Source organism: Anticarsia gemmatalis, chromosome Z (genome assembly GCF_050436995.1).
Source record: "Anticarsia gemmatalis isolate Benzon Research Colony breed Stoneville strain chromosome Z, ilAntGemm2 primary, whole genome shotgun sequence".
NCBI classification, from domain to species: Eukaryota; Metazoa; Arthropoda; class Insecta; order Lepidoptera; family Erebidae; genus Anticarsia; species Anticarsia gemmatalis.
In genome coordinates, this window is record NC_134776.1 from 13,297,180 (window position 1) to 13,312,995 (window position 15,816).

The 15,816-nt window shown below is 32.8% G+C and overlaps 2 protein-coding genes across 3 annotated transcripts; both read right to left on the reverse strand.

The window, feature by feature from the left end:
- Nucleotides 1–230: 230 nt before the first annotated feature.
- Nucleotides 231–5,634, reverse strand: LOC142986206 (uncharacterized). 2 transcript variants are annotated; one of them, XM_076134552.1, is made up of 2 exons: nucleotides 2,031–5,634; nucleotides 231–666 (listed from the first exon to the last, which is right to left on the reverse strand). In XM_076134552.1, the coding sequence occupies exons 1-2, from the start codon at nucleotides 2,031–2,033 to the stop codon at nucleotides 376–378; spliced, it is 294 nt and encodes a 97-aa protein (XP_075990667.1). In that variant the 5' UTR covers nucleotides 2,034–5,634; the 3' UTR covers nucleotides 231–375. The 2 variants fall into 2 exon arrangements, with proteins under 2 accessions (XP_075990667.1, XP_075990668.1); XM_076134553.1 differs by lacking the exon at nucleotides 2,031–5,634 and adding an exon at nucleotides 736–1,033.
- On the reverse strand, nucleotides 1,197–10,945 carry LOC142986205 (palmitoyltransferase ZDHHC3). The gene is made up of 6 exons (XM_076134551.1): nucleotides 10,480–10,945; nucleotides 9,561–9,718; nucleotides 9,130–9,321; nucleotides 8,558–8,779; nucleotides 8,197–8,409; nucleotides 1,197–6,990 (listed from the first exon to the last, which is right to left on the reverse strand). The coding sequence occupies exons 2-6, from the start codon at nucleotides 9,699–9,701 to the stop codon at nucleotides 6,832–6,834; spliced, it is 927 nt and encodes a 308-aa protein (XP_075990666.1). The 5' UTR covers nucleotides 9,702–9,718; nucleotides 10,480–10,945; the 3' UTR covers nucleotides 1,197–6,831.
- Between the last annotated feature and the right edge of the window lie 4,871 nt (nucleotides 10,946–15,816).

Below are 15,816 nucleotides of genomic sequence, written 5' to 3' on the forward strand. Positions count from 1 at the left end.
GGACCCAAACAATTCTACAGTACGGTAAACGTACAGTCTTGCTTGTAAGTTTCACCAACTTTACTGGGCTTAATAAATAGAATGTTTTGAGAGACTTTTAACACAGGCATTATAAGCTCATGCTCAGCTATGTCTCGTCTATCGAATTAATTTTATCAGATGATATTACCACAAGCGTGGGCAGTGATTAGTATTGATTAATGACTGTTAGTTCATACCAAACAACAGACTAAGTAAAGAAGTTTTATTCCAAATATTTATAGGTAAATAATTAATTATACTATTGTACACAGGAAGGAGTTCTGCAAATGTCGCAATAACAAATATTGGTTTAACTAAATGAGAGAACAACAGATTTTAGGAAACTAAATAACTCTACTCATCGTCGAAGTTGAACCTCCTCATGCCATCGAACCGGAATCCATACGCAGCTGCATTTTTGACGTCAACTAGCGCCGGGTTGCGATGCTTGTAGAAACTACCATGCCCGTGCGCAGGCCGCGACGAGCCATTCGGAATACCGTGCGCCTCTCGCGGATAAAACGCTTCAAACTGTCCGCTAGATGGCAGCACATCCTTTAGTCCATCGTCTTCCGGGTCGTACGGCCGAGACACAGATAGCGCCACGATCGTCAAGAAACATGTCAAACAGAATACTAGCCGCATCTGGAACAACCGCACAGTTTCTACACAAGACTCGTACTAAAAATACAGTAAACGAGAAACATTACGTACAATGATGATTAGCGCTGGCTATTAATTGTGACTCGATGGTGTGAGTAGTGGTTTGCGCAATGGTTGTACGGCCAGATCCGATTCGTACGTGGTAAACGAAACTGGTGTGCTTTCGACAGCGGGCGGACACAGTCGATCACCTTGACGGCGAACAGCTCATGCTAAAATCCGTGAAGTCTAACAGGCTCGGCGTGACGCGCGCGGTTCCGTAACACAATACTTTCCCTTCGCGTTTGTTACACACGTACTAACGACGTTGTGGCCGGCCACCTACACACTGTCCACATGGCCACTACACTCATGTTCATATACCCTAACTTCTTTACATACGCAATATTACAAGAACTTAAATTTACTTCTAGTTATTCAATATTCAGCACACAGGTTAATATCGAGCAGATTTATGTTTATGGCATCGCAGGTATTAAAGCAAGTTCAGGAAGCAATAAATAAAACATGAATATTCATCCCACATGTTATCTTTAATGAAAATAAATTCCCTCGAAAACTTATTATAATTATAGACAAAAGGACATTTAGGACACTAGGATATTTAAAAATGACCACTATTTAGTTCTACATAGTTTAGAATGTGTTGTGATTAGCAATTTAATTACTAATATTATGATTTATGTCTTTTAGCAAAATATATTGGTACTTATTCCGAAAGATAAAAATGTCAGAAAAGCGTTGTGCACGATACACTATAGTTTACAAGATATAAAGGTATTTTTGCAAGTGAATTCTACTCTGCAATGAAATATGCGTATATTTTGACCCAGATGCAGTAATAAGTATTATTTGTTCAAGAGCTACACGTTTATATTATTCACGTGCAACCTTGAAAGTTAAATAATCCATTAACATAAGACTTGCTTTATGTAAAAATTCAAGTCATGGCCGAAAGTTAACACAGTGAATAATTTCGATTTTTAAAATATTTAAAACATGCATTGCTAACAAATATAATACAAAAAAAAGTTAAAAAGACAACATTGAATAAGTATAAATTAAACATGCAGTTAAAAAATAATTGCGAATATTCTTCACTGTATTAGCACAATGTTGGTTAAATAAGTACCTATATCGCGGTCTTTATTATGAAGGGCCAATTCACTTCAACTTTGATTTAGTTTTAAATCATTTTAGAATATCAATGAAAACCAATTCTATAAAAATATCTATATAAAATACAATCGCCATATTAAAACAAAAACATATCGCATGGCAGAGTAAAATGTATAAAACAAAACGAGAGTAATGATAAAAAGATATATTACATATAATTACAGTACCATGGGATGTAAAGTTGCAGTCTCGTACAAAGACAAACCAGCAGCAATGATTTATTGTTCACATATTGGTGTTCACAGTTACCTCAAGCCAGCGAAGTCATGCGACTACTTTAGGTGTTTATATTTCATTCTAGTATCACGAGTAGTAGAAAGATTGCCTATAACAATTCAAGCTAAACAGCATGCAATGTGGAAATTATAGGAATTGTATCTAAGTACAGTACTGCTCCTTAAATAATCCCAACCAGTGACATTTGTATTAAATTACATACTAATATTAATATTAATTTTCTTCTAGCAACAATTTATTAGGGGATCTTCGGGTATTATTTAATTAGTTGTACTGTACACTGTAAAATAAGCGCTAACTAAAACCTCATAGGTATGTATAAATAAACTGTATGTACCTTACACAAGTCTACTTATATATCATTTATACAATTGAAAAAATATATGTATTTATGCTTAGTGTAATATAGCTTTACTAAAGCAATGACTTTGTAAATAACTAGGCCGACTTGCACCATGAATAAGTATTAATTTTAAAATGATAAGTCTAATGACGTTAAATTAATTAATACTGAATGAATGGTCGACGGTTGTAACTCATGTTAAAGTTAAAATATAACGTTTAGTTATAGCTATTACATATAAACGAAACGAACACTACACAATATATTATGTATCGAGCACTAAGTAGTGGTGCAAGTGCAAGGGCCTTCACAAAATACATCAACACTTTGTTTCTAGACAACGAATATAAGTAATGAATATGTTATTCTGAGGTTTATGATCATGTACATCAACAAACAATTAAGTCTCTCTACTTTCTCACAAAAATAATGTACATACAACTAAGTCTATTTGTTTTGTATTAGCTTATTCAATAGGCACATGTTTATCGGCAGACAGATAACAACACTGTTACAACTGTGTAAATTCTTACTAAGAACCTGAAACTTCAATCTATTTATATATTATAATATCATGACATATTCTATGGTCTCTTATAAATACACTTGGGTGTTTCGGAAACATCATTTTCATTGTTCTTTAAGTACATCACAATATTTTTTAGAATAATTTGTGGATACCGTGAGGGTACTAAGTCTTAAAATATTCCAAATAAATAGAGTATTGGGGTTTACAAAAGTTTCACTCAGTTAAAATCCTGTAATAATTCAAGTGGTGTTATAGTTTTCTATTTAATCCTAAGAAGCTAACCTATTTGTTCAAACAGTCATCACAAAACTTAGATATACATACAACGGTGAACTTTAATACGAAAACATATTGAAACCTTACCGCGCTATACTAAATATATTTCAACGTGTAAATGTACGAGGTACGACTTACTTGTAACAACAGGTGTGACTATCGATTAAGTCGTCATCATTGCGATGCTAGTTCAAAATCTAAATAAATTACTCTATAGCTGTATCATCATCTCTCTATTATCTCTCAGCGTACATAATAAGTATTTACTAAAGCGGTCCATCTAGTCTATTATTCTATTTCATTCTGAAAAATAAGACACGGTGAAAGCCAGTAGCCTGATGTATGTTTACATCTATTGGGAATTAAATTGAAAGCAAACAGGCACATTCCCACTGTTTACAAATCTCCCTTTATACTATCAATTATATTTATGTATTGCTAATGAAGTAACCTAATTTATTTTGAATATTGTATACTATTAAATTTAAAAATGGTGTTCATTATCTCATAATATTAGTTGTATAATATGTAATAAAGCTAAAGTAACAGGTTATCATATACATATTTGCTTTCAATCACTTGAAGTATGTATGTCATCCTCCGATCCAACCCAACAGTATATTACAATAATAATAATATATTATATTACGATTTGTAAAGCTTGAATTATAAAGCATTCGCGTGTAATTTTATCTAAGCTAAGATTCCGTTATGCGCCAACATTTTATATACTGCGCTCATTTAAAGCTAAGCTGGAGAGCATTGGCTCATAACCGTTTGTACTAACTTTTCCTTTGTTGAGTCGACATATTATAACAATATAAAAAATTGTAACATTACAGAAAAAGCACAATGTAATGCTTGCTTCGACATATTCTTCTACAATCTACATAATGCACGAATCTGAACTGTTGTATTACACGCGAGTTATCCAAGGAGCTGTCACATTCGTATGAACCACTCCACGAAAAATAACCTTCAGTCAGAGTATTTGTGATACACTCCGATATTAACAAACAACAAAATTGGACTGGAGGATAGCATTCATACATTACCTTAACTATTTTATAAATTATTGCTCTTGTGGTGTGTATGACTAACAAATATAAAGGCCCAATATTACGCTCATTTAGTAAAGTGATAAACCAACAACGGTTTCTATGCTTATCACGACAATATTAAACTAGCTTGTGGAGAAATTGAACAGACTAATACACTTGCTAATGGTTTAGTAGTTATAAGTATTAAGTTAATTAATAAATAGCAACGTTCAGATTAAATTGATTTCCTTTGTCTATTCATTACATTAATACGTTAAGTCTGGTACAAATATTGTACTACTCGGCACGAAACATAATATACTAATAGATGAAATGATGCCGCTAAGTTATATTCTTAAACAGTACTTTAAGACTCGGCCGCGTTAGTGTCGTCGATTCTATTTAAACAGGGTATTTTATAATATTTATACCATGTAGTAATAGTGAATAGGAATCACTTATCAAAGTGTATTTAAGACTTATAAATAGGCGTTGTTGTGATCACTAAGGTTCAATACAAGTCCTATACGGAATAATTTCTAGTGAATATAATAATGACTTGCCTGAACCATTTCGTTTAACATACATTCACTCTCTTACAATAAATAGTATAGATCTTCAAGACACGCACGCAATTACTTAATATCGTGAATAACTTGGCTCACATCACTCGTAGACATAACTCACTACTTACGATAGTATGGACACAACACATCAAATAAGCTGGTATACTTGTAAATTCATATAGAAATATTCGCTAAGCCGCATGCACATTAACGAAGTATTATTATACAAATATAGAATAACGTAATCATGTATGTAAAACCACTGAAATGGTGTAAATATGATTTAAATAATAAGATAAATTCAAACGCGTATTGTAAACTCTAAGCACAACTTCAATATTTAAAGCATTCATAGAATTAGTCAAAAACCATGCACAAGACGAGTGCGCACAAACATCACTAGGTTATTGCTGGTTCGCGACAGACGCGCGATCATACGAGTTACGACAACACACTTATATTATTATGCAGTCACCAGGATCAATGCAATTCCTTAACTCTGTTCTGTTACTCAAAACAGAAACGTTCTAAGCTATATAAAAATATCATTTCCAATAATGCTAAAGCCACAATCAAACACGGATGAACGATCAATGTCCACGTACTAACACTAAACGATTTGTATTCACGGTTAAACATCGATTTTGGAAAATTTAGTAAATCTCAGTCCAATCCTAGCAGTAATAGTATTTAGTAAATTATTTAGATTGAATTACATAATACCATCCATCGTTGTTATGTAATCATCATTTAAATAACATACCAAATCAAATATAACTATTGAGTTGTTTGTTCCCATATCCGATACATCGTCTATAATTCATACGAAATAAACTTCACAATTACATATAACAAAAATATTGAACGAAAATTTACAACAAAATAAATACACTCACAATTCATTCAATTTTAAAATTAATAATGATCAGGCTCAATAATGAACATATTAACAATTAATTACTTCATAAAACATCATGGAATCAACAGTGACCACACTGCAATATTAATATGTTTACAATCATATAAAATGGAAGTCAAATATTACCGAATGAACATTCATAAAATTCCAAATAGTTGGGAGACGAATCTCCATATTAAAATCAATTTCGTGTTAATCATATCAATGATGTCTTTTTTATAAAATTAAGAGAGATCTTTCGTGTCATCGGCTCTGTCTTAGAGCTAGACCAGTAACTTAGTTACCGCACACATTCTGAAAGCAAACATACTTTATTGAAGATAAAGCGTTTATTTATTTGCATAAATATATGTATTCTAACTTACTTTATATTTTGTGATTTGAACTTTTATCATAGCACAAGAACTTAATACCTTTCATGTATTATATTATTATAAGAGATCATTGATGACCTTAAAAACGTATTAAATTTATTTTCTCAAGAATTTAGTACAGCATTCGGCTCTAAAGTTATAATTCAAGGATTTACGTGTGCGCTACTTTGTACACGCATGAATGTATATCATGTGTAAATATCTTATTCGCACAATAACAACAACGGGAAATATCCCTACAATGTTCGTGTGCCTTAACATTCAGAATATATCAACGCGGTGGCTAATTATACTTAACTATTTGAGAATAATTCCGCATACATATCTGACAATTCATTATTTGTGATAAATATTTGTAACAATAAAAATAGTAAATGCAGATGTTTGGTCTCCTAACTAGCTATACATTCTACAAATTCCATCGTCAGTCATTGTCAATCATAGTAAGAGAAAGATGATTTTGATTACATACAAACAAACAATAAACGCGTGAAATACTTATATGAAGAGAAAATGACAGTTCATTAGGAATATCTAGTAATATTGCTCGATCGAAACATTTAGTATGATAGTACAAAATGATTACTACAAGAAATACGAGTTAACGATACATCGAGACGATTATGACCGCATTTCACACTGAAACAATGAATGAAGATATGTGCTCATCTTACAATCCTGCCATTAAACGCTGTACAGATAGCTCTCCAGTTTTGTTTTAGGCGAGGGTTGAGTAAAAGGAGAGAACCAGAGTATGGAAAATCTGCCGAATACGGACTGTATGCTCTTCCATCGCGATTTGCGTACCCAGCGGGCCTGCTCCTTCTTCAGTTGCTCGATACCCTGTCAACAAAACACCATTTATTCAATGTTATTACAAATATTTTACTTAGAAGCACTGCTGTACTCACTGCATCACTAAATTTAAAAGTCAATTGGTACACTTGCATAGTTATGTTCTTCGTTTTGAATAGGATTACAAGGATACACATTGATAGTTAGATTTGTTAAATTATCGCGTTTTTTTGCTCTCGTCCCTAAACATATATACAATAGTATATTCATTGTACAATGATAAAGCAAAATATTAAAACGAAGTCAAAAGTCAAGTCTGGAAATAGGTACGGTAATAAGATCAGACGCGGTGATAATTGACGGCTGCGATTCGTTCTAAATCAGTCCGCGCGAGTCCGATCTCCGATCGACAAATTGTTACTAGGTAACGGGTCATCGCATGAGAATATCCGACAAAACGATGCTTCACAAACGACGTGAGAGCGAAACAGTTCAAAGCTCGCGAGAAACGTATGTACATATGTATAAATACTTCACAGTTCAGACTATACGAAAACAATGCTTGTTAATTGTTTAGCTCTTGTTCTAGAATTTGAACGTATCATATTCCATTTTCAGATTGGTATTCGTTGATTGCGATAGTTTAAAGATCCACTACACAAAATGAAATGCTGATTTCAAAAATAGATAATTTCTAGCTCTAGTGGCTAATATTATCTAAACTAAAAACATATTCATAATCAGGTTTTTATTACTGATCGGCGAGATAACCTTGATATCATTATCTTAGATCATTTATATGACGTGTCCAGATTCATAAAGGTATAAAATGGTATTAGTACTAGCGCAATGAAGTCAGTGAGCATTAATATTAATGAGCTCGCAGCATACTGACGTTGTCAATACGTTTTATTATGCACGCATTCGTCATACTTGGATAGCTTCAACCTATTTGCTAAAGATGGGAAAAGCTACTAAGAGTATGTATAATCTCCAGGAGTTCAATAAGTATGACTTGATAAAAAGTAGGACATTTATTATGAGTTATACCTACCATTACCTGAAAACTATGCACCCTGTGGTTATAAACAATAAATAGCACAGCTGCAATTGATTTCACCCAAAATAGAAAACATGGTTTATAAAACCTTATTCTGTAGTTTGACCTAGGTTAAGCGCAAAAGTTTACTATAGAAGTGTACTTTCTCACTCATCATCCTTTGAAACATAGGCAATTCCTAATAAGACACTTACGGTTTCATCATTCCATATGGCATGTAGCTGAGTGCCAAGCATAACCGCGGTGAATATGGCGAACAGCAAGGCTTCAGCGATGAGAAACAGTAGTAACACGACGGTTGCGGGCGGCGAGTACGCGCTGCAGTCGCGCCATTCATGCCGAATGCATGTCACAAATTGATATACGGCGAGGCCGACCGAGTGGATCGATATCGCAGCGATGTAGAACTAAAAATACACCTCAAATTAGGCCACACTTACAAATTTAATAGAATTTTTAAATACTAGCAATCGATACAAGCCACTGCCTCGAAAGTTAGATCTATTTCAATACCTGTGGCGAGAGTTATTTATAAAAATGTTACTGAATATTTACCGTGAATAAAACAAAGTATTTCTGGTTGTTCTCTCCAACACAGTTATTGACCCATGGGCAGTGATGATCCATCTTTCTGATGCACCGCTGGCACACTGAGCAGTGATGAGCCCTTTCTGGCTTGATACTGCAGCACTTAGTGCACTTGAATATGACCTGACCCTCGCGGAAACTCATCTGCTTAATCATTTCCTTTGTTGCATTCCCCTTTGGAACCGCTCCCTACAAAATAATTGCTATCAATAACAATCTATTATCTTATCAGGGCCCTATTCTCTTTTGGGAATATAAGGCAAGGTAATGGAGACAATATGTATTCCTTTTCTACATTGACTATAGTAGAAATTAGACAAAAACATACCTAGTAAAAATATTTTTGGATATATTATTTACTTGTACTTAGTGCAATCACACACATTAAATTAATATTTCCATTTAGATTCTTATTGGAGAGTTAGGTAAGCACAGATGACTATACATGATGTTGATAGATACCTCAACATCTGGCTAAACAATTACTCAAAAGATAATAATAAAGAACTAAATTAAGATATAAATATTTGATAACTCACTGGATCTGTAAACATGGTTCTAAGATGTGATGCAAAAGCTAGGAATGCCAGACTTTGGAAAATGAAAATATTGATGTAACTGTAGACAGGGTATGTTGATACTCCGGGCAGCAACATCACCATCATCACAACAAACTCTGCATAAAGTATCAGGAGCCATGTCAGAACTGCACATATGATTCCACAAATGTCCTGAAATTATAACAAGATTCTTATTAGAATTACTTTCTATATTATTATGATTCTATGAGTATTAAAGCATTATTTGCTTAACAATAGATAAATATTGACAAAGAGGCCAGAAATATTCTGCTTAGAATTGCTAATTTGCTTGTAATGCTAACCTAAACATTTTTTGCCCCACATATATTTTTATCTCAATGTGTTTTGTTGTAGTCAAACTTATTCTTTCTATATTAAAAATGGCTTACCCTAATGCACCAAGCTTTACCACCACAGCACCGGTTATGCATGTCGCAGTCAGGTCGCGTAAGAACCAAACACTCTGGGTCTATTTGATACTGACTTTCCATATCATCATCTTCAGAACTGTCATAGAATTCACGTATCATTGAGTGCTTCTAAAGATCTGAAAAAATATAACATGTAGTAGATATAACATTCTCTTTTCTATTTATTATCACAGTTTTACAATCTCATTAGGAGGTTTATTAGGTTTTTAACAGATCTTTTCAAAAACTTAACTGTATTCATCAATTAGTGGTAAAACAGTTTTGGCAAGGACAGTAGAATTGTATATAGTAATAACATTAGCAAAGAAACGCACAGCTGACATAAAGCTTATAATAATATGCAATGCACTAAGCATAACAATATCTACAAGTAAAATCATACAATCCCTATGCTATGCCTACTTAATGTTGGATATGATATGTATAGAACAATAATCTTGTTACTAAACAGCAAGCCTGGTTATTTTAAAGTTGACAACTAGGAACAACTATGAAAGTTTCATCAGTATGTAGGTATTTTATGTTGATGATTGTTTTACCAGTGAGATTGGAAATCATGCACATTAAAGATAGGATAAAATAATATAACACCCATACTTTAATATTAAGTGAGAAGAAATAATTAACCTCATCAAAGTGTCTCATTATTTTAAAAAGTAAACAAAGATATTAAGATTTTTGAAAAACACATTTTTAAAACATTGTTTTCATGCTTATTTGACATTGCTATCACATCAAGTTCATGCAAATTTCAGTAGCAACTGCATATACACTTTGCCTGTACATATTCGCATTGTGCAGCATCAGATAACCTTACAACATAATCACAAATGATTAGAAATCTACTGCTACAAAAATATTAAATACACCTTCTTACCTTGACAAAAGTAGGTCCAATACACACCAACTCAAAATGATATCGGGTTCTAAAGATGTGCTTGATCTTTGTTAGGAATTAGAAGATTTATCTACGTAAAGAAAGTCAGGTTCAAATACGCCGACAAAATATTCAAGTTCACTGCTAAACACACAACAGCAGACAAGGTTGTTCTTTCACTTGGAATCGATCTTGTAATTCATTGAAATTGATCGTCATAATCAAGAGCTTGCAAAAAATTGTTGAATGAGGACGATGTTCGTGAAAACTGCACAAATATAAGCCAACTAAGACGAGGGTCAGGGTAACCACTTTAATTCTAGCTGGACTCTCATTATTTTTTAAAGAAGCGGTGCGATTACTACTATAATTTAGAACCGATATTTACAATAAACTTTATTTCGAGATTGCGCTCTAATTTTATTTTCGGAGTTATTCAAAATCAATAAAACGAAACGAAGTCACTTTCTCGCCATAGTAAGGCAACAGATAATAAAAGGAAAAACTCAAAACTGTAAACAGTAGAAAAAAGAATCCTTGACATCACTCTGTTTAGTCGAGTTATTATAACTTTTCAAACTAAAATTTAGCAAAAACGGTGAGTTGTATCTACCTTAGAGATATTATTTAAATCTTTATATATTACAGTGTCTTCATAAAAAAACACCGGTACAGTACTATCAAACGCAAACCATGTTTTCTTTTATAATTTTTTTCTTGTACGTGAAATATATGAAGATTATTTACTACTAATGGATTCTTAAACTATTAAAATAATTGTTTATTCAATGCACACAGTAAATGATTGAGAAATCATATTCAGTAAAAGAAATGGTCTTGGTATCTCTATCAAGATCATAATTATTATAACATTGTCTTCTCTTTTACTGTAGAACCAGAACCAACTATTTACCAATGAAGCATCTCACTATCGCATACCGGACTGCTATTAATGTGTTTAATTGAAGCTTAGATAGAATAAAATGTATACTCGCAGAACTCGCCTAAATTATAAATTGCAGATTAGTAAAAAAGAGCCTTTAACTATAGGGCGTCACTATTGCGTCAACTCTGACATCTGTTTGTTGTCATCAACTGTCAAATATGACAAGTAGCACAGGATAAAAACAATACCTACGTTACAAATGCATTTTTCCTTACTTTAAACTCTGGTTCATTATTCTCCTCGTCATTATTCTATAGTATTGAACGTAACGTAATGTACCTTTATATGATAAGTTTCAGTAACAAACATGCAGCCGCTTTATTCTGTTGGTAAGTAGCATTTAAATCGTTTCTGTTTATTGTCTTTGTTCCAATACAACTTCAACTGTAGAAAACTCTATAATCTTTAAGTATTGCAAAATAAAACTATAAATACAATTTAGTAGCGACTAATATCAGCACACTAATGGGTTATCAAAGTACAGTATAAATAGCATTTCTTATTGTTTTTATACCCTGAATCTTTAGCGATTCTGGCCTTGGTACGAGAAGGGCAAGGACTGAGAACACCAGTCAGCAAAGCTAGAGAAAAAACCTTGAAGAAGTAACTAAGTTAGCACTGCAACAAGATTTAGATAATCCTATTACTATTATAATAGCAAAAGTTTGTGAGAATAGATGGACAGATGTTTGTTACTCCTCAACACAATAACTGCTGATTAAATTTAGATAAAACTGTACAGTAATATAGTTAAATACATACAAATTACATTAAGCTATTATTATTTATAAACTGAGGCAGTCACATGTTTCAAGCTAGTATATAATAATAAAATAGCTCTGTCATAGATAATATACATATCATTACTGGCATAGTAATGACTGGGTAGATACAACCAACTGTGTATCAATGTTAATTTGATACTCCCGGTATTGTTTTATAATCTGACACTGTTCTATACTTGATAGTGTATTAAACAGATAACACATGTCAGTCTATGTTAGGCATTTATTACTAGCTCTCCTACGCAATATAACTACACCTTTCTGTGTATTAGAACTTGTAAAGTCTAATAAGTTTTGTTTAAAATTCATTATACTTTGTAACTATGTGATAACAGTGTCTAAATAAACATCTATCTGTGATTTACTCAAACAATCGTACAAGAGATATAATGACATTGGCTCCAAACAAGTGTTCTTGAAGCTGATTTAGTTAAAAGAAGAATGATCATAGTTGTAATGGTTGAACTACCTCTTCAATGTTTAAATTGTAAATGACAGGTTTTTTATCACTATTTGAATTTAACATTTCCTGTAAATGTTTGTACTTGATAATATGAACAATGGGAATGTACATTTATCAGTTTGTATTTTGTTCAGTCCATCGCTAGCTACTGATTGTGTAGTGCGATTTAAACTTTATAATGTCAATTGATTTAAGTCATATTCAGAATAAGACTGTGAATGATATTAAACATTTCACAGATCACGAAACTCGGAATAATGCGCACAATGTTGAAGAACAACGTGATCCACCGAGTACAACGGAGCACACTCCACTAATCCACCGATTCCCACTCTATACCCACCCAAGGAATCCTGTAACTACAGTAATAGTCAGCTTGTTGCTGATAATATTGATAACTGGAGTCATCATTGGTATTTATCTTCTTGTGTTGCAGAACGATTCTGGTGAGTGTGTTACGAGCTGTTATTTATAGGAACGTTATCAGTGTACATTTTTAATGTGGTTGTTGTGACTAATAATAAATTATTTTATTACAGAAAATGTTTTACCTCCTGTTGAATAGAGAATAATTTATACGCAATCATCACATGAATTATATAAGATTTAGTATTTTAATGTAAGAACTAGTAGATATTAATGATTTATGAAGAGAAGTAATGGAGATAAGGAACCTCGAGAACTGATACAATGTATATTAAAAATGGTACTAACAACCTGCACAATTAGTGCACCAGTCACAGAGAGATCATAGATTTTATAAGATGGTTCAAATGAATAAATCCAGTGAGAGTGAAGCATAAAATGGAACTGTGGAATAATACTACAAAAGATGGTAAGTTTCACTTCTATGTATATTTTGCTGGCGAGAATGCTAATTTATATTATTTATTATTTTGTTAATAAAGTTCAAGCACTGCCTATCCAACAAATTGCACTACATGTAGTATAAACTCACCTGGTTAGTTCCGTATTTAAGAAAATCAATATTATTAAATATTATTCGTCATGTTTAGTCAATTTGCGCAAAACCTAAATGAATTTTAGGTACAATTATTAAAACTTTCCTTTTAAAACATTCCATATTGGGGAAAACCGCAATAAATTCCGTTAGTTGTCTAGTCCATAGCGAACAAAAAGACGCAAGAATTGTGTTTTATAATAATATAGTGATATCATCTCTTGCACACAACATTATCATATTTATCTAGAATAAATAGCTGCACTGCATCACCAAATAAATATTACGAAATCTAGATCTCCATTCATTAAATTGTATGCATTCAAATGCACATTCATTCATGATATAATCTTTGAGAACGTAGTGCTATAATTTACTATACAATACGCAAGTATAACAAAAGGATCTCATTTCTTGTTAGCTAGTTCAATGCGCCAGATAATATTACACCGCTAGCCTACATTCGGACGGTGGCCCCAATTTCATGATATAACACATTGGGTAATGTCGTATTCAAACTAGGCATTCACTATATACGGCTCTAAGACGAGTATTTTAATATTTAATAAGTTTACCTCATTCATACTACTCATAAGTGTAATTGAAATAGAAATCGATCTAAAGTATTAATTGAGCTGGTTTCACTTCCTTAAAGTGCCGTAAGAAATACTTGTCGAAAATTCGGTCAAGATTGTTTTAAAGAACAATCTGTTCTGCGTGAATATTGTAAGATTAGCAGTCATTTCGCATTAGTATTTACGGAATAATGTATGATTAAACTGTAACGATGTTATGAAACATATTAAATTGGAGATTATTTCCAGTATAGGTAGGTACCTAGTATGGTTTGTTTTCGCTTCAGCCGGTATTTCTTACATTTGTATCGTGAGTCAAACCGTTATTAGAAACTAGTTAATCCAATTATGTATTAGGTTCTGTGCAAGGCCTTTATTTATTTTCCCGAGATGCTACAGCGAAATACCCCAGACAATGTAAATTATTTGTTTGGGATTTCCCTTTCGGCACGAGCACATCATTGTTTGTGAATAAGTACCTAATAGAAAAATGTATCCTCCTTAGAGACGCGGGTAATACCTCCGCACTTACTTTTTTTTCCAATGGTTGTAGTAGATACAGTAGGCAAGTAGTTAATAGAGTTGTTTAAGAATTAAAGATGGGCAATTGGTCAGTAAGTCCATCTGATTTAATTCCAACCATTCAACAAGAATCATCGATACCACCCAGTAAAAAGTTATAAGGTAATGGATGAAAAATACAGAAGAGCTGAGACCCTCCTATTTTGAAGTCGGTTAAGATTCATATAGTGGTCGTATGTTAATAAAATAAAAAACTGCACTTACATAAAAGTTAGGGTACCTACCTATAGATCTTCTCATAGAGATTCATCTTCTAATATTGTGCAGATGATTCATATCATTAAAAAAACGATGTTTTATTAGCTTTAGCTCAAGTCAATATCCCGTTACTATGAGCGCGGAGTGCGTCTATATTATTGATAAACCGTATTTTCATTGCTAATACGACTTACTAACGATGTTGTTAGTTTTTACACTCTTAATGTGCCGTTTAATTTTATTTATTTGTATTTATCATATATTTGCTTAGTGATTGCTAATATTTGTACGAGTTATTATTAGTGTAAGCCTCTATCGTCCCTAAGCTTGGCCTCCCCTATAGTTTTTCATTGTAGCCTATCTACATATACTAATAATTAAATATTACATAGTTGCTGATTAGCTCTTAGCTTATGAAGTATGAACTCGCCTTTTAACTGTTCCCATTAACTTGTCAGCCAATAAACGGATAGATTCTGGCTTTACAAGATTTTATTAAAATATAGAGCAAGACAGTCTCCGCTCTTTCGATGTCTAAACTGTCTCTACATCTGAGAATACAGTCACGTGTTACGTGAAGAATTTTTATAAACGTTATTTAATATTCATTTAAGCTTTCGCTAATGCTCAAAAACCGATTGTCCTCTATCAATGAGTCACTAAGATATTATACCTTTGTACTTATCGTTATATTGTTTTAGGTGTCATCACAATGGCTGGAAATGGTGTTACATTAAATAATAGGTCATCGTCCAAAGTCAAAAGTCGCTCGCGTGACATAATATCCGTCGAAGTAAAAGCAACAGCCGCCCCATGGACTAGTCATA

Coding starts and splice junctions, on each gene's coding strand:
- LOC142986205 (XM_076134551.1), bottom strand. CDS start 9,701: ATGATACGTGAATTCTATGACAGTTCTGAAGATGATGATATGGAAAGT. Junction 8,780..9,129: donor GAACCATGTTTACAGATCCA/GTGAGTTATCAA, acceptor ATTATTTTGTAG/GGAGCGGTTCCAAAGGGGAA. Junction 6,991..8,196: donor CCATATGGAATGATGAAACC/GTAAGTGTCTTA, acceptor TTTTGTTGACAG/GGTATCGAGCAACTGAAGAA.